Source organism: Podarcis muralis, chromosome 7 (genome assembly GCF_964188315.1).
Source record: "Podarcis muralis chromosome 7, rPodMur119.hap1.1, whole genome shotgun sequence".
NCBI classification, from domain to species: domain Eukaryota; kingdom Metazoa; phylum Chordata; class Lepidosauria; order Squamata; family Lacertidae; genus Podarcis; species Podarcis muralis.
In genome coordinates, this window is record NC_135661.1 from 76,765,049 (window position 1) to 76,792,822 (window position 27,774).

Genomic DNA, 27,774 nt, shown 5'->3' on the forward strand with positions numbered 1-27,774 from the left:
CATACTGGGGTGATTATACGTGATCCCACTTTCAATACCCTTTGCATCTGCAAATGTTTTGGGATGGTCATACTGCTTCATTTGCAATAGGCATGGGTCCATAGTTTTCTGCTAAAGCCCTGCAACTTTTTCATAGCACAAATGTTCATGGGAACTTTTCCCCTGGGCGCCCGGGAAAGTTCGTCCTTCACTGCCGAAGATAGTCCTTCTTCAAACAGCATTTGTATCGGTTCCGCTGATAAATCCCACCCCAATTTATGGATCAACATGGTGAACTCAGTCCAGTACTCACGGACAGATCGGCTCCCCTGTTTACACGCCATTAATTGTCTGCGCACCACTCCCTGCTCAATCTCGCTGGAAAACATCAGATCCATGGCGCGTAAAAAACTTTCTTGAGTCCTTTAAGGCGTCATTATTCGCTGCCATCAGGGGCCTCACCCAGTCTTTTGCCCCTCCCTCGAGGTGCCCAATCACAAACGCAACTCTAATTCCTCATCAGGAAAGTCATCAAACTGCAGATTGAGGGCATATTGCATTTCTGTTCTAAAGGCTTGATAGTTCCTGGGATCCCCCCCCCCAAACTTCTGCACCAATCCTGGCACCTTCCTCGTGAGTGGGGTGGTTTTTCCCTTTTCTGCATCCTGAGCCCTCCTTTCCTCGAGCCTAGCCGTTTGCAGAGCTAGCTGGACCTCCAACATCCTGTACCTTTCTTCCAGGCTTGGACTCTCTCCAGCTCCTCCCGCTGCTCCGGCTCCTGCTGCGTTGCTCATGATGCCTCTCCTTGCACAAGCTGCTTTCAAAGACTGTCGGATTGCTGTGATGGGATGATGAGCTGCTTGTGCGTAAAAGCTTAGTCCCTCAGGGTTTGCTCAGCTTAGCAACACTCTGTCCTTAGCGGAGCCCTTAAGCATGGCTCCCTCAGTCGCTGGCAGAATCCGACAGTGGGCGTTTACGGAATCTCTTCCAACATAAAAGCTCCTTAACGGAAACGCGTCGTCTGGACTCTTGGCGTGACAGTTTCCGGCGAGGTGTGGGTGTCCCTATAGGAGGTCCTGAAACCTCCTCACTGTTTTCGCTTGAAGTATCCCAGAGCCCCCTTTCCGACTCCCTTTCCTTCGGAGCTCCTCTCCCCCTGCTGATTCCTTCCTCTGCTGTTAAGTCTCTCCTAACCTCCTGGAGCCCTTCCACCACCTGCTCTGATGGCAGTTCCCTGACAATGGGTGTGTGCGTGTTGCCCACTTTTGTCACACTACAGAGCAAGAGTGACCTTCCAGATGGGAATAATAACTGAGTGACATTGAGGAAGTGTTGCAGAACTCTTAATAGAGTGGAATGGTATCTGAATGGCCCACTATAAACAACCCCCATGCATTATTATTGTGTCAATGATATGTTGTCTCAAGGCAAATCTAAAAAAATGTAGTATAAACACTTACAACTGGGAAACACTGGTCTGTGAGCGCTCCAGTTGGAGAATAGCCTTTACCAAAGATGCCATGGGCTTTGAAGACACTCGAACTCAGGACGCAAAGGAGAAACAAGCAAAGAGGAAGGCAGAAACGTGCTAAGAGGAAAACCTGATCATCTGATTATTATTATTTTAATGTCTTTTGGTGGTGGTTGTTTTAAAAATGGAAACATGTATAATTCACCAGATACTATATATCAAACACTTAGTCATCATAGTGCATCTGTTTGCTGCTAGATGGACTTTTCCCCCTCTGCCTCAAGAGCTTTGGACAGAACCCTCTGGGTGTCATCAGCAGCACCCGATATGCATTTCTGCAGCATGAAGTAGGTGCGAAGAAGCGAAATCCCTCCCGACAGAAGAAAGCCAAAGATGGGGAAATGCTCCCAGCGGTGATATTCATAAGCCATCACTGAGAGTCCCACCAAGTCTGGCAGCACCCATAAAATGGCAGAGAACATTCCCAGCGACTGCATTGCTGCTTTAAGGGCTGTGCTTGTCTTTCCAACACGCTGGGCCAGAGCTGTAAGGGATGGATCGTCCAGGCCAAAGTCCAGGAAGCACCAGGAGTGGAACTTACTAAACAGAAATATGGGGAGAAGGAAGGGAACTGGGCTTCCAAGAGCAACCAGCAAAACAAGCCTTTTGGTCCAAATCTTCTCCTTCACAGTGGTTTTCTTTTTCTCTAAGATAGGCAGGCAGATGCTAGGGAAGCGGAGCAGAAAGGCTTGCCTCTTCAGCCGCAAGAGATCGTTCTTCAGCGTTTCCTGCAGGAGGGGGAAATCAAAGCGGTCGGCTTCCCAGTTGGAGACGATGAAGACTTGTGGGTCCCTCACTCCTTCTCTTACCAAGCACTCTTTGCAGTCCTCCTGGATGTGCAAGAGGACCTTCTTCTCACTGTAGTCAGATGGCTGTTGCCTCTTGGCGGCCAACAGGTCCAGGTCTGCTTTGGTGCGCACAAAGTAGAAGCTCTTGCCCATATCTTGGATCTCACGGACCAGGTCAGAATGGGTGGAGCGGAAGCGCTGGGAGCCGACAATGACAAAGAAATCAAAGCGATTCAAATCATCCTTCTTCTCAAATTTGTCCTCCCTAAAAGTTGCCATTCCCCTTCCGGGGTGGTCCCAAAGGATCACTTGCGGAAGTGTTGGGTGTGGGTAATCTTTGACTTGCACAGTCGTCATCTGTATGCCAGTCGCAGCGGCACGAGGGTCATTGGCACGAAGACCCAGGATGGCATTGATGAAGGAGGACTTCCCGGAGCCGGGCTCTCCTACTACGGCAATGTGGAGCGGAGTGCTCTTGAAAAAGTGCAGTGGTTTTGTCAGCACATGCGATACAGCGCCTGCCAATTGGCCCTGAGAAATGGCTACCTCGAAGTCTTCCACCATTGTGGATCTTGGTGCGCTGCAGAGAAAGGAAGCAGGAAAATGTTAAGCGACCGGCCTAACTAGAAGCATTCATTAGTGGCATGCCCTCCGTAAAATTTCCAGAGTCTGCAATATTATTATCATTTGCCAAGCAGCAAAGCTTTACAGGTAGAATTATGAATGACAGAATATAGTGAAAGACAGAAACATTGTAAAATTAAGGAATGTTAGAAGGATGTTGGATTGAAGTAATGTGGTCTTAGCAGAAATGATATATGACTTCCGGAGGCGGCGCAAAACGGCAATGGCGGTCCTCTTTACTTCGTGAAGAGGGGCTCCGCGAAAAAGGGTCGTCCGCTGCGGCAAAGCGGAGACCCACTAAGAAAAACCACAGGCAGAGCGAGCCTGTGGCCGTGGGACTCGGCGGGCGCCAAAAGCCCCCCCCCCCCCGAAACGAAGAAGGAACCTCGTAAGGGGTTCCGGAGCGTGAAAGGGGGAGCGGCGCTGTGAGTTCATCGCTCTTTTCGTGGAAGCAAAGCCGCGCTGCTGCTGCTGATGAGCGCCGACCTTTCTTCTTGAAAACAACGGAATTGGCAGTAACATACCCGTGAGTAAGGGGTACTAAATATTGGACTAAATTTACGAAATTTGGCTGAAAACGGGAGGCGAGTAACAGGAAGTCCGTCTCCCGGTCTTGCTGACTAGATCAAAGCAAGGGCTCTGAAGTGGGCTAAAGCGTTTAAAAAAGGGATCGTAAAAGCAGAACAAAGGCGCATTGATAGACTTCGTACTTAGAAGATAAAAGGGAAATATTTGCTAAACTTGTGGATTCTTTTTTCTTGGAACTTTCTTCCTACTTTTGAGTTATGTGGAGTTAAAAGGGACAACCCAGCTGTCGGGCTGTCAGCGCATAAAAGAGAACTGTCAAACTGCTGATACTGTTGTTGGAGTTTAAATTGTTACATAGACTGAGATACTAACGCTTAAACATTGTTGCTGGGACCTTTCTTGACACCTTGTGGTTCTACTTCGAGAAATAGAAAGCTTTGGGAACCTTCCTTTTGCATTTTGGAATTATAAAGACTCAATATGGGGAATATAGGAACTTCAATGGCGGAAAAGAGTTCTTCCCTTCCTTGAAACTTTGAAACACCCCCCCCCTAGAGGATTGCGGAGACATAGAGGCCTGGGAACTGTATTTTATTGAGACTTTTTGTGGTTAAACTGTTTATACTCTGGACTTGCCTTTCTCATGGAATAAAAGACTATTTGACCTTGAACAGAGGCAGGTGTGGAATGAGCGGCACAGGGAAAACAAGAGCAGCTAAAGCTAGAGAAAAAGACAAAGAAAAGAAGTCTGTGCAACTTGTTCAAACAACCTTAACTCATCAACGCAGATCATCTGTCCCAGCTGTGCTGACAGCACAGGAGGTGGAAGTTAAACAGCCTGCCGCAGAAGACATGGCAACTGGAGGATCTGAAACAGTTCTGAAACAATTTTTGGAACAACTGGCAATTCTAAACCAAAAGGTGGACAATCAATCATCTAAAATTGATCAAGCTACATCCTCTATTGGTAAACTATCTGAGCAGGTTTCCCAGCACACTCAGGCAATTGAGAAATTGCAAGGAGCTACGGCTGAAAACTATAAACTAGCTGTGGAAGCCAACCAAAAAGCAGAGCAGGCGAACAAAAAGGTTGAGGAGATTAAGGGGGAAGTAAGGCCTCTGAAAAGACAGGTAGGAGAACAACAAGCCTACCTGTCATTGGTTGAATTGAAAAGTAAGGAAAATAATCTTAGGTTAAGGGCCATCCCGGAATCGGAGCTAGGCAACTTAGAGGGATTTTTAACACTTTTATTTTCCAAATTCTGGGGGATTGAGGAAGACAAAGACTTTAAAATTGTGACGGCTTTCAGACTGGGAAGATCGGTAAAGAAAGACAAGGCCAGAGACTGTTTGGTTATTTTGAGATCAAGAGAGGAAAGAGACAAGATACTAGGCCTACATTTTAAAAAATCTTTGGAGATAGAAGGCAAAAAGGCCGAAATTTATAGAGATATACCTAAACACTTATTGGATCTTAGGACCACCTATATAGATCTGACCAAATTGCTGAGGCGCAACGCAATTCCTTATAGGTGGGAGTTTCCGCAAGGACTATCATTTACTTACAAAGGAAGGAAAGTAAGAATCAAAACACCTGAGGACCAGCAGAAGTTCCTATACGACCACGAGGAGGACCTCCAAAAAGGAGCTGCAGCTTCTTGGCCACCACCACCAGGACGTACACCGTCTGGGTCTGGACCAGCACTACCACCTCCGGGATCGGAAGGAAACCTAGACACCCCATTGTAAGACCCTCTAACTAGACCAGGATGTCTCTGCAGCTTCTAAACTGGAATATAAATGGCGGAAACTCTCTGGAAAAAAGAAGAAAAGTATTTCATATTTTGAAAAAAGAACAATTGGACATTATTTGCTTACAAGAAACACATGTGACAAGGCTCCACAGAAAAGTGTTAATTAACAAAAGACTAGGCCAAGAATTTATTTCTTCGGACAAAGTTAAGAAAAGAGGAGTGGTGATTTATGCAAAGGAAAGCCTGTCCCCGAAATTTTTATTTAAAGATGAACATGGCAGAATTTTGGCGATTGAAATTCAGACACAAGGAGAAAAATTTTTGATATTAGGAATATATGCCCCAAATGAAGGAAAATCGGAATTCTTCAGGAAGCTGCATGAGATTATGCTGGACTATTTAGACTACAGTAACATCATTATGTTGGGTGATATGAATGGGGTTGTGCCTGTAAACATGGATAAGTCGCAAAGTGCTAACATAACGAAAGATGGCAGACTACCTAAAACTTTTTTTGAAATGACTGACAATATGGACTTAATTGACATATGGAGGGTTAAGAACCCTCTAGGGAAAGAAGGAACCTTCTTTTCTGAAGCTCATCTGACATGGACACGAATCGACCAAATATGGATAACTAGAGGACTGGCACCTAAGACTAGAAAAGTGGAAATCTGCCCAAAAACCTGCTCCGACCATAACGCTTTGAAAGTGGAGCTGAGATTAAACACAACCGGATCCTTTAGATGGAAAATGAATGACACTCTATTAAGAGACCAGGAGATTGTTAAGAAGGCCCAAAAAACTTTAAAGGACTATTTTGAGATAAATTTACCACAGTGGAAAAAAGAACAATCTGGGACGCAAGTAAAGCAGTTATGAGAGGGTTTCTAATACAACAAAATACGATTAAGAAAAAGCTCTGGAATGAAAAGAAGGAGAAGATATTGGAGAGAATAAGAGAAGGAGAGAAAAAACTAAGATCTAGGCCCAAGTCGAAGGAAGTGCTGAGAGAAGTGAAATTTTTCCAGGCACAATATTCGAAATTGATAAATCAAGAGGTGGAATGGAAAATTAAACAAATGAAACAAAGATCTTTTGAATCAGCTAACAAGTGTGGGAAACTGCTAGCATGGCAGTTGAAAAAGAGACAAAAACTTAATACAGTTACAAATCTAGAGATTGAAGGGAGAATGGTCCAGAAACCCGAGGAAATTAGAAAGTGCTTCCAGAGATATTTCAAAGAACTTTATTCACAAGGGCCGCAAAAAGAATACGAGGTGGATCGATTCCTTATAACTAATGGATTACAAAAAATACCCCAGGAAATGAGAACAACTCTGAACTGTAACATCACGCAGCAAGAAATTGAAAGTGCCATTCAGAACCTTCAATTAGGCAAGTCTCCAGGCCCCGATGGACTTACCTCCAAATATTATAAGGTTTTGAAGGACTACTTGACACAACCTTTGTTGGAGGTTTGCAACCAGATTATGGAGGGGAGGAAGGCACCGGAAACGTGGAAAGAAGCTTTCATCACATTGATACCTAAACTAGAAACTGAAAAGACCCAACTTAAGAACTACCGCCCCATCTCACTCCTAAATGTGGATTACAAAATTTTTGCGGATATTTTGGCAAGTAGGTTTAAAAAAGTACTTAATGAAGTGATCCATAAGGACCAGGCCGGCTTTCTCCCTGGTAGGCATTTGTTTGACAACACAAGAAACATTATTGACATTTTGGAACTTCTTCAAACAAATCTTAACACTAGAGTGGTTTTAATTTTTATTGATGCAGAGAAAGCCTTTGACAACATTTCTTGGATGTTTATGAAGAAAAACCTGGAAGGGATGGGAGTGGGGCGGGGGTTTGAAAATGGAATAGAAGCAATCTATTCAGAACAAAAAGCTAAGTTGATAGTAAACAATGTGGTGACAGAGGAGTTTAAAATTGAAAAAGGGACACGGCAGGGGTGCCCCCTATCCCCCCTATTGTTCATTTCCGTCCTGGAGGTGCTATTGAACATGATTAGAAAGGACCGGTCTGTACAAGGAATTGAGGTCGGAGTGAAACAATATAAATTGAAAGCATTTGCAGATGACTTGGTTTTAACATTACAGGAGCCAATCTCTAGTACTAAAAGAGTGTTAGAATTAATTTCTGACTTTGGTCGGGTGGCGGGATTTAAGTTGAACAAACAAAAAACTAAGGTTTTAACAAAAAAATTGACAACTATAGAAACAGATGAGTTCCTGAAAGAAACAGAATTAAATGTGGTTAAAAAAGTGAAATACCTAGGGGTGTATCTGACCTCCAAAAATTTGAATTTGTTTAAAGACAATTATGAGAAATGTTGGTCGGAAATCAAAAATTTGGTCGAGATTGAAACTTTCCTTGTTAGGTCGAATAGCAGCTATAAAGATGAATGTATTGCCGAAAATGTTATTCTTGTTTCAGGCCCTACAGATCGTGGACAAGGTGGAATGTTTTGGAAAGTGGCAGAAGGATATTTCTAAGTTTGTTTGGCAGGGCAAAAAGCCCCGAATAAAGTTTAAAATATTAACTGATGCGAAAGAAAGAGGGGGATTTGCCCTGCCAGACTTGAGGTTATATTATGAATCTGCAGCCTTCTGCTGGATGAAAGATTGGATTTTGTTAGAGAACACTGATGTCCTAGATCTGGAAGGGTTTGATAATGCTTTTGGGTGGCATGCATATTTATGGTATGACAAGGTTAAAGTTCACAAACTGTTTAAAACCATATTGTTAGAAGAGCAATTTTCATGGTCTGGACAAAATACAAAGACTTACTGGAGAGTAAGACACCGAGGTGGCTTTCGCTGGTGGAGGCCAAGGCACGTAAGAGACTTAACATGGAGGCCTACTGGCCTAAATATTGGGAAATAATTGAAAAAATTGGAGACAATTGGAGGTTGCAGAGCTTGGAAAAACTAAAAAACAAGGTGCGAGATTGGTTGCACTATGCTCAAATTCAGGAGGTTTTTAAAGCGGATAAAAAGGTTGGATTCCAGGTGGAAAAATCGAAACTAGAGACAGAACTGTTAGAGCCAAAAAATAAATTACTCTCGAGAATGTATAACTTGCTGCTTAAGTGGAATACACAGGACGAGACAGTTAAATCCGCCATGATAAAATGGGCGCAGGATTTGGGGCACAACATTATGTTTGAAGACTGGGAAAGGTTATGGAACACCGGAATGAAATTTACGGCATGTAGTGCCTTGAAGGAAAATATTATGAAAATGGTATACCGGTGGTACATGACCCCAGTCAAGCTCACTAAGATTTATCACCTGTCTGACAACAAATGTTGGAAATGTAAAGAGGCGGAAGGGACGTTCTTTCACCTCTGGTGGACTTGCCCGAAAGTGAAGGCCTTTTGGGAGATGATTCATAATGAACTAAAAAAGGTACTCAGATTTACCTTACCTAAGAAACCGGAGGCCTTTCTTCTGGGCATTGTGGACCGGAGAGTGCTTAAGAAAGATAGAACTTTTTTTATGTATGCTACTACAGCAGCAAGGATCCTGATTGCAAAACACTGGAAGACACAAGATTTACCCACGCTGGAGGAATGGCAGACGCAGTTGATGGACTATATGGAACTGGCCGAAATGACTGGCAGAATCCGAGACTTGGGAGAAGAAACAATTGAGGAGGACTGGAAAAAATTTAAGGATTATTTGAAAAAACATTATAAGCTATATGAATGCTAAAAAAATGCACTTTTTAGGAAATCTTAGCTTCAGCAATCGGAAATTAATGAAATGGAAATTAAGGTACAAGAGGTTAGAGGTGGAATAATGAAATAACTTTATTGTGTTTAAATCAAAATGCACAAGATTTGGGTTGAAACATTTTTGAAACCAGGTAACACGATAAAATGAAAGATACATTAAGTTCTGAAACAAGTTAACAAATTGCTGATGTTTTGTATCACAGAGAATGCAGGGTTTGGAGGATGCGGGGAAGTCCACTAGATCTGTTGAAAAAAAAAGAGAACATGGAAATTTGTAACTTTTTTGTTCTATTTTTTACAACTGTCTTCTATTCTTTTTTTCTGTACTCTATAAATTCAATAAAAAATATTATAAAAAAAGCAGAAATGATATAAAGGATTAGGTAAAAATTGATATATATTTTTTTAATTGGTGAAAGACGGGAATGTAAAATTACAGTATATTAAGATAAATTATTAGGATAAAAACAAAGCTGGAAAGGATTTGCTAAAATGTCTAATTGAACTAGAATACAAAAAAGGGAGGTGTGAGGAGGTCAAGGAAATAAGCAAAGGAAAGAAAGTTATGTAAAGGTTTGAGCTGTTTTTTTTTCTTTTTCTTCTAGCTGTTTGTATTTTTGTATTGTATTTTCTGTATTTTTTTATTTTTCTAATTTTCTTTTTGTAATCTTTAAAAATTGAAAAAATATTATTATTATTATTATTTAAATAGAAGCATTCATTCCAGTGTCTGCAATATTATTATCATTTGCCATCATTCTTCCCCTGGGGGTTCCCTTGGGGGTTCCCCAGCTGGTGCCTCCCCCCACTCCTCTGCTTCCAGCCAGCCCAGGACACAGGAGCAGAGCCCAAGAGCCCTGAATATAGAGGGGGACATGAGGAAGGGAACTCTCAACATTTTAAGAAACTGCACTTCCTAATTTTTGATTTGTTTTTATTTTTTTTAGGTTGGGGAGGGAGGCTGTGCCCATTACATTGATGATGACCTTACATGTTTTAGAAAGATGCAACAAAGTGTTACCAGCCTTAAGGGGCAGAAGAGGAGGGTCTGGTCAAAAAGAAGAAGGGATTGGGGCAGTTTTACTTAAGTATGTTTTAAGAGCACATCCTACCTTTGGATACTGTATGTAAATTCTGCCCCTGCTTGCCATTTAAGTCAGAGGTTTTCTACCTTTTTGAGTCCACAGCTCCTTTGACCTCCTTTCTGTGGCACCCCAGTGGGGCTCAGGAGCCCAGTTATGTTACCCCTTTCCCCGCAGAGCTGCCAGCCTCTCACCCTTTTTCAACCCCACCCCCCCCCTTGTGAAGTCTTCCCTCAGCCTCCTCTCCTCCCCCTTCTCCTTGGGAGTCTTCTGGCAGCTACTGCTCTTACCTGTGGTCTCTGAGCTGCCACCCCCCTGCCCTCAAAAGAGGTGCCTCCTCACACTGCCCCACAGGGGCCTGGGACTTGTCTGTCCATTCCCAGCAGCAAGGGCTGGTGGTCTGGCTGGCTGGGCTCCCTCGCCCACTTGCCTGCTTACTCTGAGGCCCCACTTCAGCTCCTGGAAACCAGCACCCCCTGGCCAGCCCCAGAGGCACCTTTCGCCTGGGGCGCTTGTAGCCAGGGCTGCTGCAACAAACAGATGTGCAAGAGTTTTGGAGGCAGAGACAACAGAGGGCATCAGAGGAGAAAGGGAATGAAAGAGGGACGGAGGCCAGTGTTGCCCAAGGCACCCCTGACCAGCATTCAAGGCACCCCAGGGTGCCACGGCACACTGGTTGAAAACCACTGATTTAAGTAATTAATAACCTCATATGCCTAATGTGCCTGAATTCCCCCACCCACTTCTCTCCCTCCCCCAATGTGCACATTACCAGCTTTCCAAAGGAATTGTTTCTGTTCTCAGATTCGGGACAGCCTCCACCCTCCTTCTCCCCAACCTGTTGAAGGACCAGAAACAAATTCCTCACCTCTTGACCCTTCAACAAACCTTTATTTCCCCCCCTTCTCTCTCCCCCCCCTCCAAAGAAGTCACCTGGAGGGCTGCTGAGATTTTGTGTTCGTGTTGCTGAGGGAGGAAAGGGGGGGGAGTTGCATGAGGAAAGTGAGGGGGTAAAAAACCCTCTAAACAAAGAGGGGGGGCGAAGTGCAGAGCAGGGTCCGGCTTGTAAAGATGCCCCAGAATTGGTCGTTTCTTACCCCCGCTCCCTCCCATCTTCCCTTCAGGGAGGGAGAGAGTGGGATGGGAGTTATTTTCCTTCTGATCCTGGCATCAGGATCCTGGCATCCAAGGTGAGGGAGGAGTCAGGAAACGAGTGGGAGGGGCTAATGAACGAGGTCTCCCTCTCCCTCTCTCCCTCCCTGTTCCAGGTGTGTGTTGGGTAGGCAGGTGAAGAGCAGCCTGGAAGGGAGGGCTGTGTGTACCAGTGGAGAGATCTGGGATCGCCATGTGGGGGGGGGGGCAAGGGAGGTGGGCTGTGAGCTCTCTCTCTCCTTCTCTCTCTCACTCTCTCTCTTTCTCAGTCACACACACACACAGAAAGAGAGAGCGAGAGGGAGGGAGAGAGAGAGCTCTGAGACCAGAAAGTTATCATTGTGGAACAAATCAGTATGATATGGTTTGTATGTCTGTGTATTGTTTTACACCTGAATTACATTATAAAAAACTGTCAAGTCAAATCAAAATGTCATTTTCTTTCCTGAAACGTTTTATCAAGATAAATTTAATTTCATTACAAGGGGAAGTGCGTGAGGAATTGAATAGGTGGGGGGGGGGTTGGAGGAGAGAGGGAAAGAAGAGCTACTTTTTCCGTGGCTAGGGGGCGCAATCTGGACGGTTCTGCCAGGGGCGCCAGATCACCTAGCTAAGGCTCTGCCTGCTTCTAAAGACCTCCCCCCTCCACTCTGCCAAACCCCCAAAAGGGAAAGAGGCAGGAGGCGAGAGGAGCAGGAGGGCAGCCTCGTAGCAGCTGCAGAGGGGGCTGTCGAATGAACACGCGTCACCGCTAGAAAGTGAGACCTGCATTGATTTCAGAGCAGTTACTTACAACTCTTAGAGTAGCACGAGCTCTGCTTGCTCCCTGGTGATGGCATGTTATTTATTCCCTTTGCAGCGGGGAAGAAGGGCAGCCTTCTCCAACATCATTATTCATATGAGTAAAAATAAACGATTCTGCCCGCCCCCCCCCCCCCCGCCGCCTAGCAATGAGCTCAGAGTCTCCTTTAACGCAAACACGCTCAGAAAAGGAAAAAAAAAAGACACGGAAATCATCAGAGCCCCAGGAGAAATGCTCACCTCCTTACCTGCTGCCAGTCCGGTTTTTTTTGCAGTAAAGCTCAGTCCTCTCTTCGGAGACTTTGCTTGCTGGTCTCTTAGGCTTTTCTCCGCCCAACTCTCTTTCTCTCTCTCGGTTTTATTCCCTCTCCCGCCCGATCGTTACACTAAAAAAAGCAAAGAAGAAACCGAAAGTACGTACGAGCGAGGACGAGATTGCAACGCATAACGAGAGTCGTAGTCCCCGCTAGAGGGAGCTCCAAGCAGCCTGGTTGACAGCAGTGCAGCTGCCTTTAAAAGGGAAGGTCCCAAAGGCTCACTCGTGAAACTTGAAGCATCCGAGATGGTTAACCCTTTACCTCTGCGGTAGTTGCCTCTGTGCCAGTCTCAGCAGCTCCCGCGTTATCTGCACTTAAGCCCCACATGGCCCTGATTTCAGGGGGTTGATCTAGATGACCCTTGGCTTCCCTTCCAGATCTGCAATTCTACGATCCTATGACTTTCCAGAGCCCGGCTCTCCTCCTACTGCAGTGTAGATTGGAGTCTTAGCAAAGGACAGTAGAAATTTCAGGGGCAGCATGAAATGTTTTGGCACCTGCAAAGAAGCAGAACGGGTCCTATCGCCTGTCTCAACTGCCTTGAGGTTTATTGCAATTAAGCAGGACATAAATGCTGGGAAATAAACAGTGTTGTTCCATCATGCTTTCTTCACAGCGTGAATGCCTACAGCTCATGATCTCGTTGATGTAACAGTGGCAACATTTGTACCATGATGTATTTATTGCTTTAAAAACCCATTACAACAAAGGTGGTATCTAACATTGATGGTAACAAAGCTTTGTGTACTCTCTGGCCCCTATTAACCAGTGCAAATGAGGACAATCATGCAGGCAGGATAAAATCTGCCACTCACTCCTGATATTTGGGTAGATCTTCTGTAATTCAGAGCAGGGCTTTGAGTGTGGCTTCCCCTGTTCTGTGGAATAGCTTTCCTGCAGAGATACAACAGGAACCCGCTACCCGCAATTTCTGGAAACAACTGAAGATGTTTTCATTCCAACAAGTTTTCCCAAGTGGATGAATAGGTTGCTGTCATGAGTGTCTATTTAGCATTGTTTGAAAACATATTTACTTTTTTTCCCCTGTGTTGTTTTTAACTGCTTTTCAGCTGCGTTCATTGCATTTTGTACACTGCTTTTTGGGGAAGATAATAATAATAATAATTATAATCATAATAAATAGAAGTCCTGATGAATTTTCATGAGAACTTTTTAAAAAAGGAATTAGCCAGCTGATATGGAGATGGGAAGAGCTGAACTTAAGTATTGGAAAAATGAGAAACTGAGAGAAACTGAAAATAATAAATTTGCCCACTTCCCGCAGATCTCCCCCTACGCTGAAGGAAAAACTTGCTGACATTCCCCCTTCTACACAAATGTTAATGGGGCAGGAGTCCCTGTCCTCTTCTCCAACTCACCTCCCCCACATCTCCTCTAAAATCTGCTCTGGAATGTTCCTCCCAGCTGGGAAGGTGTGCAAGTCATTTGCTTGGGTGAGGAGAAAACATGATGCAGACAGTGATGTTGAAGCTGGAAGCTCCTCATATCCTTCAGAAGAAGGATTTTGACAAGCTGGAACTTGTACAGAGGAGGGCGACCAATCAAAGCTCTGGAAACCTAGCCTTGTGAGGAATGGTTGAAGGAGCTGGGTAAGTTTAGCCTGGAAAAGAGGAGATTGAGAGGAGATATGATGGCCATCACATATCTTAAAGGATGTCACACAGAAAAGGGAATAAGCTTGTTTTCTTCTGCTCCAGAGGGTAGGGCATCGAATGGCTTCAAATTACAAGATGGCACATGAGGAAGAAATAGTTTATTTTTAGGAAAAGTTCTAACATTCTGAAAGTTGCAGAGTGGCTATAGAGCCCGCATGACAAGCTGGCTTTGCAAACCAGGCAGTCAGGAAGGACACCAAACTCTCCTAGTGTTCCTAGACTGACAGCAAAGCGTGTGTCTTATCTGACACCCTCAGCCTTAGGGGACATCATGCACCCCCCCCCCCCCGCATTGCTCCCTTCAAGGGTTTCTCCAGCCTCATGCAGAGAGACTCGCCTTCCCTTCCCCCAGCTTGTCCTCCAGCTTCCTTCAGTCTTGGGATCTGGAGCTCTTCGCAACCCCCACCCTCCGACTCCCTCTCAGTGCAGACCAGGCAGGCAGGTAGAAGCTGCATCTGCAAAGCTATCTGAGAAGCGTATACAGCAGGAATTTCTTCTCCCACGCTCTCAGTGCCAGCAGTGGCAATTTTAATCTGAAATCTTTTGACACACTGTACTGCGGTAAGAGTTCAGAAATGACTGGCACTAATAAAGTTCCCTATGGCAGAATGCTCCTATCACTATGAGTTGTTTAGACCCTGAGACATGATAAAAAAATAATAAACCGGTGCAATCATGTACTGCTCAGCAACAGAGCATTTATAATAAATTATATTATCAGCTCCGTTGCTGATTATTTATTTATTTATCCTGCTTAATCTTAGAAAGAGAAAGTACATCCTGTTTCCAAGTTTTCCTCTCCTCCACGTTTGACCAGTACAAAGCTCTGCTCAAACAGGTGATTTCTGAGAAAAGGAGACCTAAATGACTCTCCCTAGTTCCTCCTCCTTGTAAATAATTTCTTGGGCTGTGCTGGGTCATGACAGAGAGCAAAGGAAGCAGAAATTTCTCCAGCCTGAAAGCAGAGGAGGAGAATGCAAACAAAGTTTCCCCCAACAGTTAAAAGAACGAATTTGTTTGGAGTCTTTGTATCATGTAATCCCATTTCTCCTGAGTTTTGATGCAGTGTGATCCCCACATGACTGGCTCCAAAGGGCAGAAAAAACTGAAGCATATGGGGTGGTGTGGGGTAAAAGCAGGAGCCCTATGCCTAGGATACCCCAGTTATGGCTTTCCCCAAAGAATTCTAGGTAGTTAGTTAAAGGTGCTGAGAGTTGTTCGGAGGTCCCTATTCCCTTCACAGAAGTACAATTCTCAAAAGTGATTCAGCAGCCTCTAATCAGAAGTGCCTGGGCACCATTTTTTGCGTGCAGAGCTGAGCTGCGATGGGTGAAAGAGGGAGAGGAGCTGGGGAGCACGAGAATGACTTGCGCACAGCTATAGGAGCCAGGTCCCAGGGGCCGAGATATTGAAATATTGAAATATTGGAGGGGGGCTGCTCCACATCTTGTGATCTATGAGGTGAGGCAGGGTTTACCCGCCTCCCCCCATATTTTAACTTGGCACCCCAGCACACAGTCCTGTTACCTCTGCTGCTTGGTTCCATCCCCAAGCCCAGCAGGAATCATGTTCCTGCTACTTTTTCACAAGGGCAATGCACATCAACTTTTTTGGGAGGGGTTGCCCCTCAAATATGATATTTGGAGGGGAAACACATGTAGACTCCTAACTCTGTGGTTAAAGTGGTTATCAGAGGCTGTCACAGGGGGAGGGGCCTGCTCTGAAGCATGCTGGGCAAGTGTAAACCCCATGAGACTATTTTTGCTATAAAAAACGATCTTGTGAAGCTCCTGTCAGAAGTCCCTACCGGCATTAATGAGCGACTCTCAACCCTTCAAATAAAGCTCACCAAAAACCAACATGCTACTATTATAAGGCTTATGCATCAACACTGGATGCCGATGAAGATATTAAAGAAAAATTTTACTCTCAGCTGGATACCGTCCTATCAGAGACGCCTAAGAAAGATAAAACTATCTTCCTGGGTGATTTAAATGCAAAAGTTGGGCAAGATATTGTTCTGTGGCCTGGGACTATTGGGAAAGAGGGAGTTGGCAACAGCAACCAGAACGGAATCTTACTTTTTACGATATGTGCAGCGCACAACATTGTTATTACCAAAGAGTTATTACACACTCTTTCGACAGAAAAATAAATTTAATACTTCATGGAGGCATCCTCAGTCAAACCACTGGACCTCTTAGACTATGCTATTGTCCATGCTAAAGATTGATGTGATGTGCTCCTTACCAGAGCCATGACAAGTGCTGATGACTGCCAGTCAGATCACCGACTAATACACTCCACGATGGCTATCAAGATTATATCTCAATGCAGGCTTCAAGGAAGGAAACCAAGGCTCAAAATGAACACTCAAGCCCTTCAAGATCCCATTAAGCGGGATTGCTTCCAAACGACTCTTAAGGACCATCTGCTTTCAGAATTCCCTGATAACATTGAGGAACACTGGACCAAGCTAAAACATCCATTATAGCAGCCTGTGAACAAACTATTGCACACCAAACCAAGAAACACCAGGATTGGTTTGATGAGAATGACAGTGAGATTGAATGCATGATTGACAAGAAAAGGAAGGCCTTTCAGATCTGGCAAAGAGATAGAAACTGTGCCGCTTAGAAAAAAACCTATGCCATTGCTAAGGCTGAGGTTCAAAGAAGAACCAGAGAACCACAAAAAAATCTGGTGGATAAAAAAAGCTCAAGAGATCCAGCACTTAGCTGACACTCATGATGCACAGAGTTTCTTTAAAGCCACAAAGACCATCTATGGGCCAATAAATCATGGCATATGCCCCCTACACTCAGCAGACGGTATCACACTTCTAAAAGATAAAGAAGCTATTGCACTGCACTGGAAAGAATATTACCAACATCTCCTTAACCGCAACTCACCCGTAGCTGCTGAGGTCCTCTCTCAAATTTCGTAAAAGCAAGTTAGAGATGAGCTTGCAGTATCTCCAAATCTGGGAGAGTTGTGGACATCTATTACCCAAATGAAAAACAAAAAGCCAGTAGACCTAATGGATACCTGCCGAAATCTTCAAAGTGGGTGGAATTGAACTTACACAACAACTTCACAAGCTCATTGAAAAAATCTGGGAAAGAGAAGAGATCCCAGCAGACTTTAGGGATGCCAAAATTCTCAATCTCTTTTAAAAAGGTGACAGAACTGATTGTGGAAACTATCGAGGCATCTCTCGGCTGCAGCCGGCAAAATTATTGCAAGGATCTTAGCAAACTGTCTCTTAACAATATCCAAGGTGACCCTTCCTGAATCCCAAAATGGTTTTTGGCCTTCTAGGGGGACAGCAGACATGATTTTCACCACTCGACAGCTTCAAGAAAAATGCAGAGAGCAAAACCAACCCCTGTATATGGTGTTTATTGACCTGACTAAGGCTTTTGACACTGTAAATCGTAATGCCCTGTGGACTTTTCAATCTGAGCAGTCTGAAAGCAAAGAGTGAGGTTACCATAACTTCCATCACAGAGCTTCAGTATGCTGATGACAACGTAGTGTGGGCACACTCAGGGGATGACCTCCAAGCCATCCTAAATATCTTTGCAGAAGCTTGCAAAAAGCTTGGCCTATCACTCAACATCCAAAAAACCAAAGTGCTGCACCAACAAGTACAAAACAACCCCTCTGCAGCACCACAAATCCAACTCAATGGTGTAACGTTGGAAAATGTTGATCACTTCTCCTACCTAGGCAGTTATCTTTCCACAAGGGCCAGCATTGATGCCGAAATCCAGCATCACCTGAGCTCTGCAAATGCAGCTTTCTCCTGATTGAAGTGCAGAGTGCTTGAGGACCCGGACATTCGCAGGGAAACCAAAATGCTTGTTTACAAAGCTATTGTACTACCAGCCTTACTGTATGCTTGTGAAACACGGACCACTTATAAACGCCATCTCCAGCTCCGCGAAAGATTCCATCAACGGTGTCTCTGAAAGATGACCAGTGTTGAAGTAACTTTGTAAATGGCATGGCATAGGTCTCTCCTATGAAAGTAGCTGTGGGTTTTTATGATATTGCAGTAGAAATTAGATCCTGTTTACAAGTTTTCCTCTCGGCCTTCCCCGCCCAGCACACAGCTCTGCTCAAACAAGTGATTTCTGAGAAAACGAAAGCTAAATGGTGTTGCTGCACATCCTCCTTCTTGTAAATCATTTATTGGACTGTGCTGGGTCCTGATTGGGAGCAAAAGCTCACACTGCTTCAAAACTCAGGAGAAAAGTCTTAGAAAAGCTCATTCTGTAACCCAGTAGACTGCAGTTGGGAATTTTGATGTGAAAATTCCAAACAGGAGTGAGGGAGGGGGTCCAGGCAGTGAGCAACCACAGCCTCTTCTGCACCTGTTTGTTATGCTCAAAGCCTAGCTGAAGGGAGACCACAGATTTCCTGTTGCTAGCACCAACTCACAAGAACGAAAGCACCAGTCTCTTGAGATCTTCTAGCTCTTCTGCCACAAAGTCCAGAGAGGACAGGAGAGAGTGTGAGCAGCTGAAGTGAGAAGACAAATTATCCAATCCTCAAGCGTCTGTTTGTCAAGAATCTCAAGGAGCAAGTAAGTCTTAACAGAGGTCCTTCAAAGTCCTTCCCTCCCAGCCTCCTTTCCCCTTGCTCAGCTGGCAGGCTTGTGATCCCAATGATGTTTGAGCTCCTGCTGCCCTTGAGCTTCTCCCCTAAGCTTAACAGCAGCATTGGGGGGAGAGGGATTATCATCAGACTCATGGGATGGGGAGGGAACGTTTCAAACTGTCCTCTGCCTGCAAATCCTTTCTGTCCTGTTGAGTTGACTGGGGAGTATCTGAGAGTGTTTAAAAGGAGGCTAGACAGCAGAGGTTAACAGTTATCTGAAGCCCACCATCCCCGATTGCCCATGAAACTAGGCAAACTATCTGGAACCTCCCCTTCTCCCACCTACAAGATGGCTGATCAGTGGAAAGGTACATTGTGAGCCTCATAAGACTAGGCAGGTGGACAAAAGCAGTCTGAGGGGTGCAAATGGCATGCTTCTGAAGCAAAGTTAGAAGACCTCCCTCTCTCTCTGCCGAGCAGTGGCAAGAGCCTGTGGGGTTCCTGGCATGCACCCAGGGTCTGTCGTCCTTTGGAGAACTGAGACACGGCAGAGATTTTAAGAAATATGCTTTATTCACCTATTCATCCTATTTTCAGTCTGCACGGAGGGAGTCCAGATCTTACAGCATGCTCTTTTCAAGAGGGATTTGTTCCCCTACAGTAGTGCAGCCCCAGGGCATTTCTCCCAGTCAGCCTGCAGCCAGTCTGCCCAAGATGGATCCCAGTCTTTCTTCCTCCTTCTTCCTCCCAGCAACACTTCCTCAAAACTCTTCATTTCCTGCCACTGTAAACACCCCCATCACTTTGGTAACATCTGTCTCCCCTCTCTGATGGTCCATCAACACCTTTTGTCCTGTTAACAGATTTGCTCTTCACCCTGCCCACACTCTTACATTTGCCTATTTAAAGCACATTCCCCATACATTTAAAGCACATGGCTTCCCCCAAAGAATCCTGTAGTTTACGGGTGCTAAACTTTTATATGTGTTTGAGGAACTACCATTCCCAATATCCTTTGGGAGGAAGTCGTGTGCTTTAAATGTGTTTTGAACCTGCTATAAATGTGTGGTGTGGATCTACCCTACGTTCTCTGTTATGGGATGCATCTCGGCCTGACTGAGAAGGACAAAGCTGGTTCAGTGGCAGGCTGGCAGGCTTGTGATCCCAATGAGGTTTGATCTCCTGCTGCTCTGAAGCTTTCCCCGAAGATTAATAGCAGCACTGGGAGGAGAGGGATTATCATCAGAATCATGGGATGGGGAGGGAAAGTTACAAACTCTCCTTTGCCTGGGCTGTTGAGCTGACTGGTGAAGAGCTGGAGTGCATATAAAGAGGCTGGACAGAAGAGGTTAACAGTTATCTGAAGCCTCTCCCCCCCCAATTGCCGATGAAACTTGGCAAAAGTGAACAATGACTGGCTGTTATACACATGAACTGCTCCACTGGCATCACCCCAAATGCATGCACAATCTAGTTTTTGCTTGGAATGAAGGTCACTGGAAACGGTGGTGTCTTTTTGATATATGGTGCTGTGTGTGTGCACACCCGCCCATCACCTCAGCACAAGCTGAAAGGTCTCACAGCAGTAACACTCTGTCAGGGGCTCAGGGACGGAGGCACAGGGGAGAGAGGAAATGGAGAGCGAAGGGGAAGAATCTGAGGGCAGCGTAGGGGAGTATGACAGTGACCCGAGAGATTCCATGAGCTTCTCCAGCGAATCAGGAGATTCCCAGAAGGAGGCGCCGATGGTCAGGGCAAGGGGGGTCCCAGGGGGGACACACCAGAAACAAGGGGCCAGCGGGGACTCCCAAAGCAGCAGCGGGAGATCAGGACCAGCTTCCCCACCAGAGCGTAGTGGGGGGGAAGAGTCCCATGTGTCAGGGCCAGCGTCTCCTCCAGCAGGGGGAGAAGATGAATCAGGGCTGACCACGCCTCTATCGGAGAGTGGGGGAACGGAGGGGAGGTCAGGTCCAGCTAGCCTCCCCGAAGGGGGAAGCAGTGACAGGAGCAGTGTAACGGTCAGGAGGAAGGTTGCCGGCTGGGCGCGCGCGCCAAGTTCGAATGTACAGGCGCGTGGGACAGCAGAAAACCCGGATTGGGAACCAGGTCCTAAAGCCCGCCGGAGGCAGGGGGAAGACTCAGGGGACTCAGCGTCAGAAGAGTCTAGGAAGGGCAAGACCCCAGCGGACAGGCGGACCCAGAGGAGGAAAGAGCAAAGGAAGAGGTGGAGCAAGGCTAGAGTCTTAAACTGGTGTATGGGGGGAGGAGATTCAGACGGAGCTTCAGCGGTCTAGAGTTTCAGACGTAGAGCTGCACGCTGCGGTTGTGAAAGCGAAACTGAACTTCAATAAAGACTTTGTATATAACAACGAACTGGCGTTGGTCCTTTGTGAGCTGGGACCTCGGGCAGCTCTGACACACTCCAACAGATGTTAATTCCCCAAAAGTTTTCTTGCAGGGTTTCAGCACTGACAGCAAGTCTGGTCCTTGTCTTCCCAGCTCCAGATGAGACTAGACAAAGGCTAGCCCTAGTCCCTGGTGAGGTGGCATCCAGCCAGTGGATGTGGGAAAGCTCACCCTCTCCTTCTTGAAGCATCACTAGCTAGTCATTTCTATGGCAACACATCTGTAGTTCACCAACACTTTAGACATGCAAATAGATGCCTAACAGACTTGTCCAGGTCCATGAACTTGGTCAGACCACTTTGACCACTTCAGCAGTTCCTTCTACTACAAAATTCAGCCTTACAGTTATGAAACCACAGGCTTAGAAGGGACCCAATTATAGCATTTCATCTAGCTCCCAATCCTAGAATCATAGTAGCCAACTCCTAGGGGCCGAGTGGGCTTCTCCCCCCAGAAAATACTTGAGGGGACCAGGCCCCCCAAGTTAATGGACATCACCATTCAAAAAAAAGTTTAAATTTTTTTTTTATTAAGTTTTCTGCAATTAAACCACATAACAGAACAAATAACACAGAAAGGAAGAAGAAAATAAAATAAAAAGTGCATCCAAAAAGAAGGAGAAACCCCCCCACACACAGCAGAATAAACCTCTTATCCACCACCATATAAGAAATAAACAATAAGAGTGAACTTAATCTTTTAAAAGCCCATACTTATTTACATATTGGTTGACTTCCTCCATTCCCTTCCTTCTGAATTTCCTTGTATCTCTATGTAACAGCTTTCCAATATCATTCTTAAACCAAAATATTTCTAGTTATTATCTAACTTATTCACTTTTCTTACTTTCTAAACCCCATTTATTTAATAAATCCTATTTTAATCCTAGGCCTATTTGGTACTTTCAAGTGATTTCTAATTTTTTATGTTACAATATTTATTCAAATAGTCTTTAAATTTCTTCCAGTCTTCTTAGTATTCCTCTTCTTTTTGGTCACGGATTCTTCCAGTCAGGTCAGCTAGCTCCAAGAAATCCATCATCTTCACCTGCCAATCTTCCACAGTTGGTAATTCTTGTATTTTCCAGTTCTTAGCTAGTAAAATTCGAGCAGCCGTCGTGGCATACAAAAATAATTTAACATCTCTCTTGGGCAATTCCAGGCCTGTTATCCCAAGAAGAAAGGCCTCTGGTTTCTTAATAAATGTATATCTCAACATTTTTTTCAATTCATTATATATCTCCCAGAAGTCTTTCACCTTGGGGCAGGTCCACCACATATGAAAAATGGTGCCTTCATTTTCTTTACATTTCCAGCAAAGATTATCACGATTGTGATAAATCTTTGCTAGTTTTACTGGGGTTAAGTACCACCTATACATCATTTTCATAATATTTTCCTTTAACATCGTACATGCAGTAAACTTAACCCCTTTCTTCCATAACCTCTCCCAGTCCTCCAACATTATGTTATGTCCTACGTCTCTTGCCCGATCAATCATTACCGATTTAACTTGTTCATCCTTTGTATGCCACTCCAACAACAGATTGTACATTTTAGACATATTCTTAACTTTAGTGTCTAACAACTCCGTTTCCAGTCTGGATTTTTCTGTTGCAAAACCATTTCTCCTATCAATCTTATATAATTCATTAATTTGGTGATATTGTAACCAATTCACTTTCTCTTTAATTTGTTCAAATGGTTTTAGTTTAAAGCCTTCATGATCTTCTAGGAATAAATCCGAATACCTCAACCATTTATTTTCCATATTTAACTTTTTGGGGGCCTGTGCTCCCATTGGTGAAATCCACTTGGGTGTTTTTCTTACTAGAAGATCTTTATACCTAATCCATACATTGTATAATGCCTTTCTGATTATATGATTCTTAAAACCACTGTGGACCTCTAACTTGTCATACCATAAATATGCATGCCATCCAAATCAATTGTCCAGTCCTTCCAAATCTAAAACATCTTCATTTTCTAATTGAATCCAGTCCTTAATCCAGCAGAAGGCAGCAGCTTCAAAGTATATCTTTAATCTGGCAGGGAAAATCCCCCTCTTTCTTTTACATCTGTAAGTAATTTATATTTAATTCTGGGTTTCCCCCCCGGCCAGATAAATTTAGATAGCGCCTTCTGCCATTCTTTAAAACAATTAACATTATCAATAATTGGTAAAGCTTGGAATAAAAACAACATCTTTGGCAATACATTCATCTTAACCACCGATATTAGGCCCATCAATGAAAGTTTTAAATTTGACCATATCTCAAGATCTCTCTTGATTTCATTCCATAATTTTTCATAATTATCTTTATATAAATTCAAATTTTTCACCGATAAGTTCACACCCAAATACTTAACTTTTTTCACAAAAGCAAGGCCTGTCTTTTCTAAGAGAATTTTTCTTTCCTCATTATCTAAATTTCCCCCCAAAACTTTGGTTTTGCTCTTCTTTAATTTAAATCCTGCTACCTGCCCAAACTCCTGTATCAGTTCCAGTGCTTTTATTGCACTAGTTTCTGGGTCCTGTAAAGTTAATACTAGGTCGTCAGCAAAGGCTTTTAATTTATATTGCTTGGATCCTACTACAATTCCTTTTACATCCTCCTCTTTCCTTAACATATTTAGCAGAACCTCCAGAACCAAAATAAATAGCAGAGGGGAAAGTGGGCACCCTTGCCTAGTTCCTTTCTCAATTCTTATTTCTTCTGATACCACATTATTGACTATAATTTTTGCTTTTTGTTCAAAATAGATCGCATTAATACCGTTTAAAAATTCCTGTCCAACCTCTATTCTTTCCAGATTTTTTTCCATAAATAACCTGGAAACATTGTCAAAGGCCTTTACAGCATCTATAAACATGAATATTGCTTAACAATTTATTTTAGCTTCCAGCCTTTCTAATACATCAATTATGTTCCTAATATTATCTTTCATATGTCTCCCAGGCAAAAAACCTGCCTGATCCTTATGAATATAACCTGATAGAACCTTTTTCAATCTGTTGGCCAATATATTTGCAAAAATGTTGTAATCCACATTAAGTAATGAGATCGGTCTATAATTTTTCATGTCGGATCTATCTTGATCTGGTTTTGGAATCAGGGTTATAAAAGCATCTTTCCAGGTTTCGGGTACTTTGTCCCCTCTTAAAATTTTATTTCACACATCTGCTAATGGCTGAATTAACCAATCTTTCAAAGTTTTATAATATTTTGCAGAAAGACTGTTCGGGTCCTGGGGCTTTGCCTAACTGCATCTGGTTTATTGCTATCTCAACCTCCTGTCTTGTAATCATACCATTAGGTAGGATCATTTTATCCTCGGGATTTTTTTGCATTTCATTTGCTTTAAGAAATTGCTCAATTTTGTCTTTATCTTCTTTACCTTTTTTATACAGCTGTTTGAAATATTTCTGAAAACATTTTCTTATATCTGCAGGGTTTTCCACAGATTTTCCATCAGATACAATATTTGTAATGGTACTTTGTTTCTGTCTCTTTTTTAATTGCCAAGCCAACAATTTTCCACTTTTATTTGCAGATTCAAAATTTCTGTGTTTCATCATTTTTATTTCCCATTCTATTTCTTGATTAATAATTTGAGAAAATTGGATCTGCAAAGCTTTAATTTCTTTTTGAATCTGTTGATTCTTAGGCGTTGATCTTAGGCTCTTCTCTTTATCTTTTATTTGAGACAGGATTTTTTCTTTTTTCTCATTCTGTATCTTTTTCTTTATCGAATTTTGTTGTATGAGGAAACCTCTCATTACAGCCTTACTTGCGTCCCAAATGACTCTTGTTTCCACTTCTGTGCTCATATTTATTTCAAAATAATCTGTTAGAGTCTTCTGGGCCTTACTAATCACCTGTTCATTCCTCAACAACTCATCATTCATCCTCCATCTGAAGGAACCCTGCAGATATAATTTCATCTCAAAAAAAAACTGCATTGTGATCAGAGCAAGTCTTAGGGCAAATTTCAGTTTTAGTAACCCTAGGAACCAAGTCTCTGGATATTCATAAATAATCAGTTCTCAAAAATGATTGATTTGTATTTGAGAAGAAAGTGAAGTCTCTCTCCATTGGATTTCATAGCCCCCATATGTCCAACAGGTCATATTTGTCAGTCATCGTCCGATTCAGATTTGGGGAGTGGTCTTCTCCGGCTTCTCCTCCAACAGAAAAGGCGGGGAAGTTTCATGGGACGTCTCTCCTCCCTGTGTTTTAACCCCCTACTCTCCTGTGTAGACAGCACAGGGACCGTCTCTCCGTCTCTTCCTGTGTGGTGCTGGGACTCTGCTTCAGAATCAGAGAGCCGTTCCGCCTCTGGGATCTCTCCCTCTTCCCCATCCATCACTTGCTCTCTGTCTCCCTCTGCCTGTTCCCGCTCCTCAAAGGCATTCCCTGGCAGTCCTGTGACAGTGAACCACTTCTGGTAGGAAGCTTCCACACCACAGTTTATTGAGGACTTCTTTCTACATCCATACATGGATGTTTTTGAGTGTCTACATGACAATGTCCTCATCAAAATTCCAATGTTTTCTTGGCATTTAATCTGAATTTACAGTTTCTGCGCAAAACTCAACATGTAAAAACAAAAACTGAAAAAGCAAGGAAATTGAAAGTCTGGATTCAATGGGGTGTGTGAAATATAAAATGGCATTTTGATAATGATGCTGTTGTGTGGACACTGAGAAGAATGTAAATTTAAGAGCAACACCGAGTACAAAAGGAATTCCTTGTAGAAATGCCCACAGTATCAAAATTCAAACTTTTTCTTGCTGAGCAGAGAATATTTATATTTGAGCTGAGTGTAAATCATCACTGAGTTTCCCAGCTAGATGGGCCAATAGTATTGACCAAGCTTTCTGAGCTCTTCCTTTTTCTTCCAGGATGAATTCATATGCAGAAAAACTTTTCCTGAGATTGAAAAATATAGACTTGAATTTCAACTCCAAGACAGCTTACAATATAGCAATCAAGATACATGAGGAGTTTATGGAGGCTTTCAGTGATGGTGGGATAAAGGAAGCAGCTTTTGAGATAAAAGAGGAGCTGGAGGAGTTGGAAAACACTGAGCTTGACATTGCCATCACTGGAGAGACGGGCTCTGGGAAATCAGCCCTCATCAATGCTCTCCGAGGCCTGAAGGCAGAAGATGATGGTGCTGCCCCTGTAGGAGTGACAGAAACTACAGTGTATCCAAATGTTTATACCCATTCTAAGTATCCCAAAGTGAAAATCTGGGACCTGCCAGGAATTGGATCCCCAGATTTTTCACCAGTTAGTTACCTTAAGAAGGTGGATTTCCCCCGCTATGACTTCTTTATTATTGTTGGCTCAGAGAGATTCCGATCCAACCACATTGACCTAGCTCAGGCGATCCAGAAGATGGAGAAGAAGTGTTATTTTGTGCGCTCCAAAGTAGATTCAGATCTATCCAACATGGAAAGGTCTTACCCAAATACCTTCAATGCAGAGGAAGTCCTTGAAAAGATGAGGGATGACTTCAAGAAGCAGCTTAGGAAGTGCTTCAGGAACACCATCCCTCAAGTCTTTTTGATCTCCTCCTGGCACCTTGACAAGTATGACTTCCCTCAACTGGTGGAGATGTTGGAGAAAGATCTGCCCAGCCTGAAGAGACTTGCATTCCTGCTCAGCCTTCCCATGTTTTCCCCTGAATTCAAGGAAAAGAAGAAATCTGCGCTGAAGAGCCACCTGTGGAAAATATCCCTGGCGTCTGCTGGCATCAATGCTATTCCCCTTCCAAACCTTCCTCTGGCTTGTGATACTGCCCTCTTGCTTGGGTCCATGGTTGCCTTCTACAAGATGTTTGAGCTGGATGATGGCTCCTTAGCTAGGCGGGCCAGATTGGCCAGGAAGCCTGTTGAGGAACTGAAGGCCGTGATGAAGTCTCCTCAGGAGAAAGAAATTACCATCGATCTGGTTATAAAGCTAATAACCAATTATGCAAAAGAAATTTTCCCGCCTTCCATAGTTAGAAGCTTGGTAGCAGCAGGGGTGTCTTTTGCCGCCACTTATTGGATGCTGTCAAGCTTCCTGGATAATCTAGCTGAGGATGCTGATAGGGTTCGAAAGAAAGCCCTGGAACCCAGAGCCCCAGGCAGAGCACCCAGGCAGGCACAGGACTTGATGCAACCCAAGGTGAAGTAAGTAGGAACTGCTGCTGCTGCGATGCCAAACATTCCCTTTTTCATTCTCATTTTGGCTGCTTCTAGAGACAATGGAGCAGACCCTATAGCTGACTTGCCTTACTGCAATACAACACAATCAAGCTTTAAAAAATAGGAATAAAAAGCAACAATTTTTGTAAAGTCCTTTGGAGACAAGTGTGCCAGACAGGTACACCACTGCTCCCCATTTCCTGTATGGAACCCAATACAGTGGTACCCCGCAAGACAAACGCCTCGCAAGACGGAAAACCCGCTAGACGAAAGGGTTTTCCGTTTTGGAGGCGCTTCGCAAGACAAATTTCCCTATGGGCTTGCTTCGCAAGACGAAAGCCCATAGGGAAATCTCCGGGACAGCGGGGAAGCGCCTCCGCTGTCGCCCGCCAGCATTTTTAAAAGCCCCGGGACAGCGGGGGACTTCTCCGCTGTCCGGGGCGATCTTAAAATGCTGGCGGGCGGGAGCGAAGCCTCCGCTGTCGCCCGCCAGCATTTTAAAAAGCCCCGGGACAGCGGGGGACTTCTCCGCTGTCCGGGGCGATCTTAAAATGCTGGCGGGCGGGAGCG

General features: G+C 44.1%; 3 protein-coding genes across 6 annotated transcripts in view; 2 read left to right on the plus strand and 1 right to left on the minus strand.

Annotated features, from left to right (window-relative positions):
- The window catches only part of LOC114603433 (uncharacterized), a 124,715-nt gene that overhangs the window by 52,160 nt on the left and 44,781 nt on the right, over nt 1–27,774 (plus strand). The window lies entirely within an intron of this gene.
- LOC144328571 (interferon-inducible GTPase 5-like) lies at nt 1,587–13,261 on the minus strand. 4 transcript variants are annotated; one of them, XM_077932558.1, is made up of 2 exons: nt 12,251–13,252; nt 1,587–2,878 (listed from the first exon to the last, which is right to left on the minus strand). In XM_077932558.1, exon 2 carries the CDS (start codon nt 2,860–2,862, stop codon nt 1,705–1,707), a length of 1,158 nt encoding a protein of 385 aa, XP_077788684.1. In that variant the 5' UTR covers nt 2,863–2,878; nt 12,251–13,252; the 3' UTR covers nt 1,587–1,704. The 4 variants fall into 4 exon arrangements, 2 of the variants coding, with proteins under 2 accessions (XP_077788684.1, XP_077788683.1); XM_077932557.1 differs by having other exon boundaries at nt 12,243–13,252; XR_013393806.1 differs by lacking the exon at nt 1,587–2,878 and adding an exon at nt 8,761–9,210 and having other exon boundaries at nt 12,251–13,261.
- On the plus strand, nt 18,211–27,419 carry LOC114603469 (interferon-inducible GTPase 5-like). The gene is made up of 2 exons (XM_028742491.2): nt 18,211–18,586; nt 25,912–27,419. The coding sequence occupies exon 2, from the start codon at nt 25,913–25,915 to the stop codon at nt 27,191–27,193; it is 1,281 nt and encodes a 426-aa protein (XP_028598324.2). The 5' UTR covers nt 18,211–18,586; nt 25,912; the 3' UTR covers nt 27,194–27,419.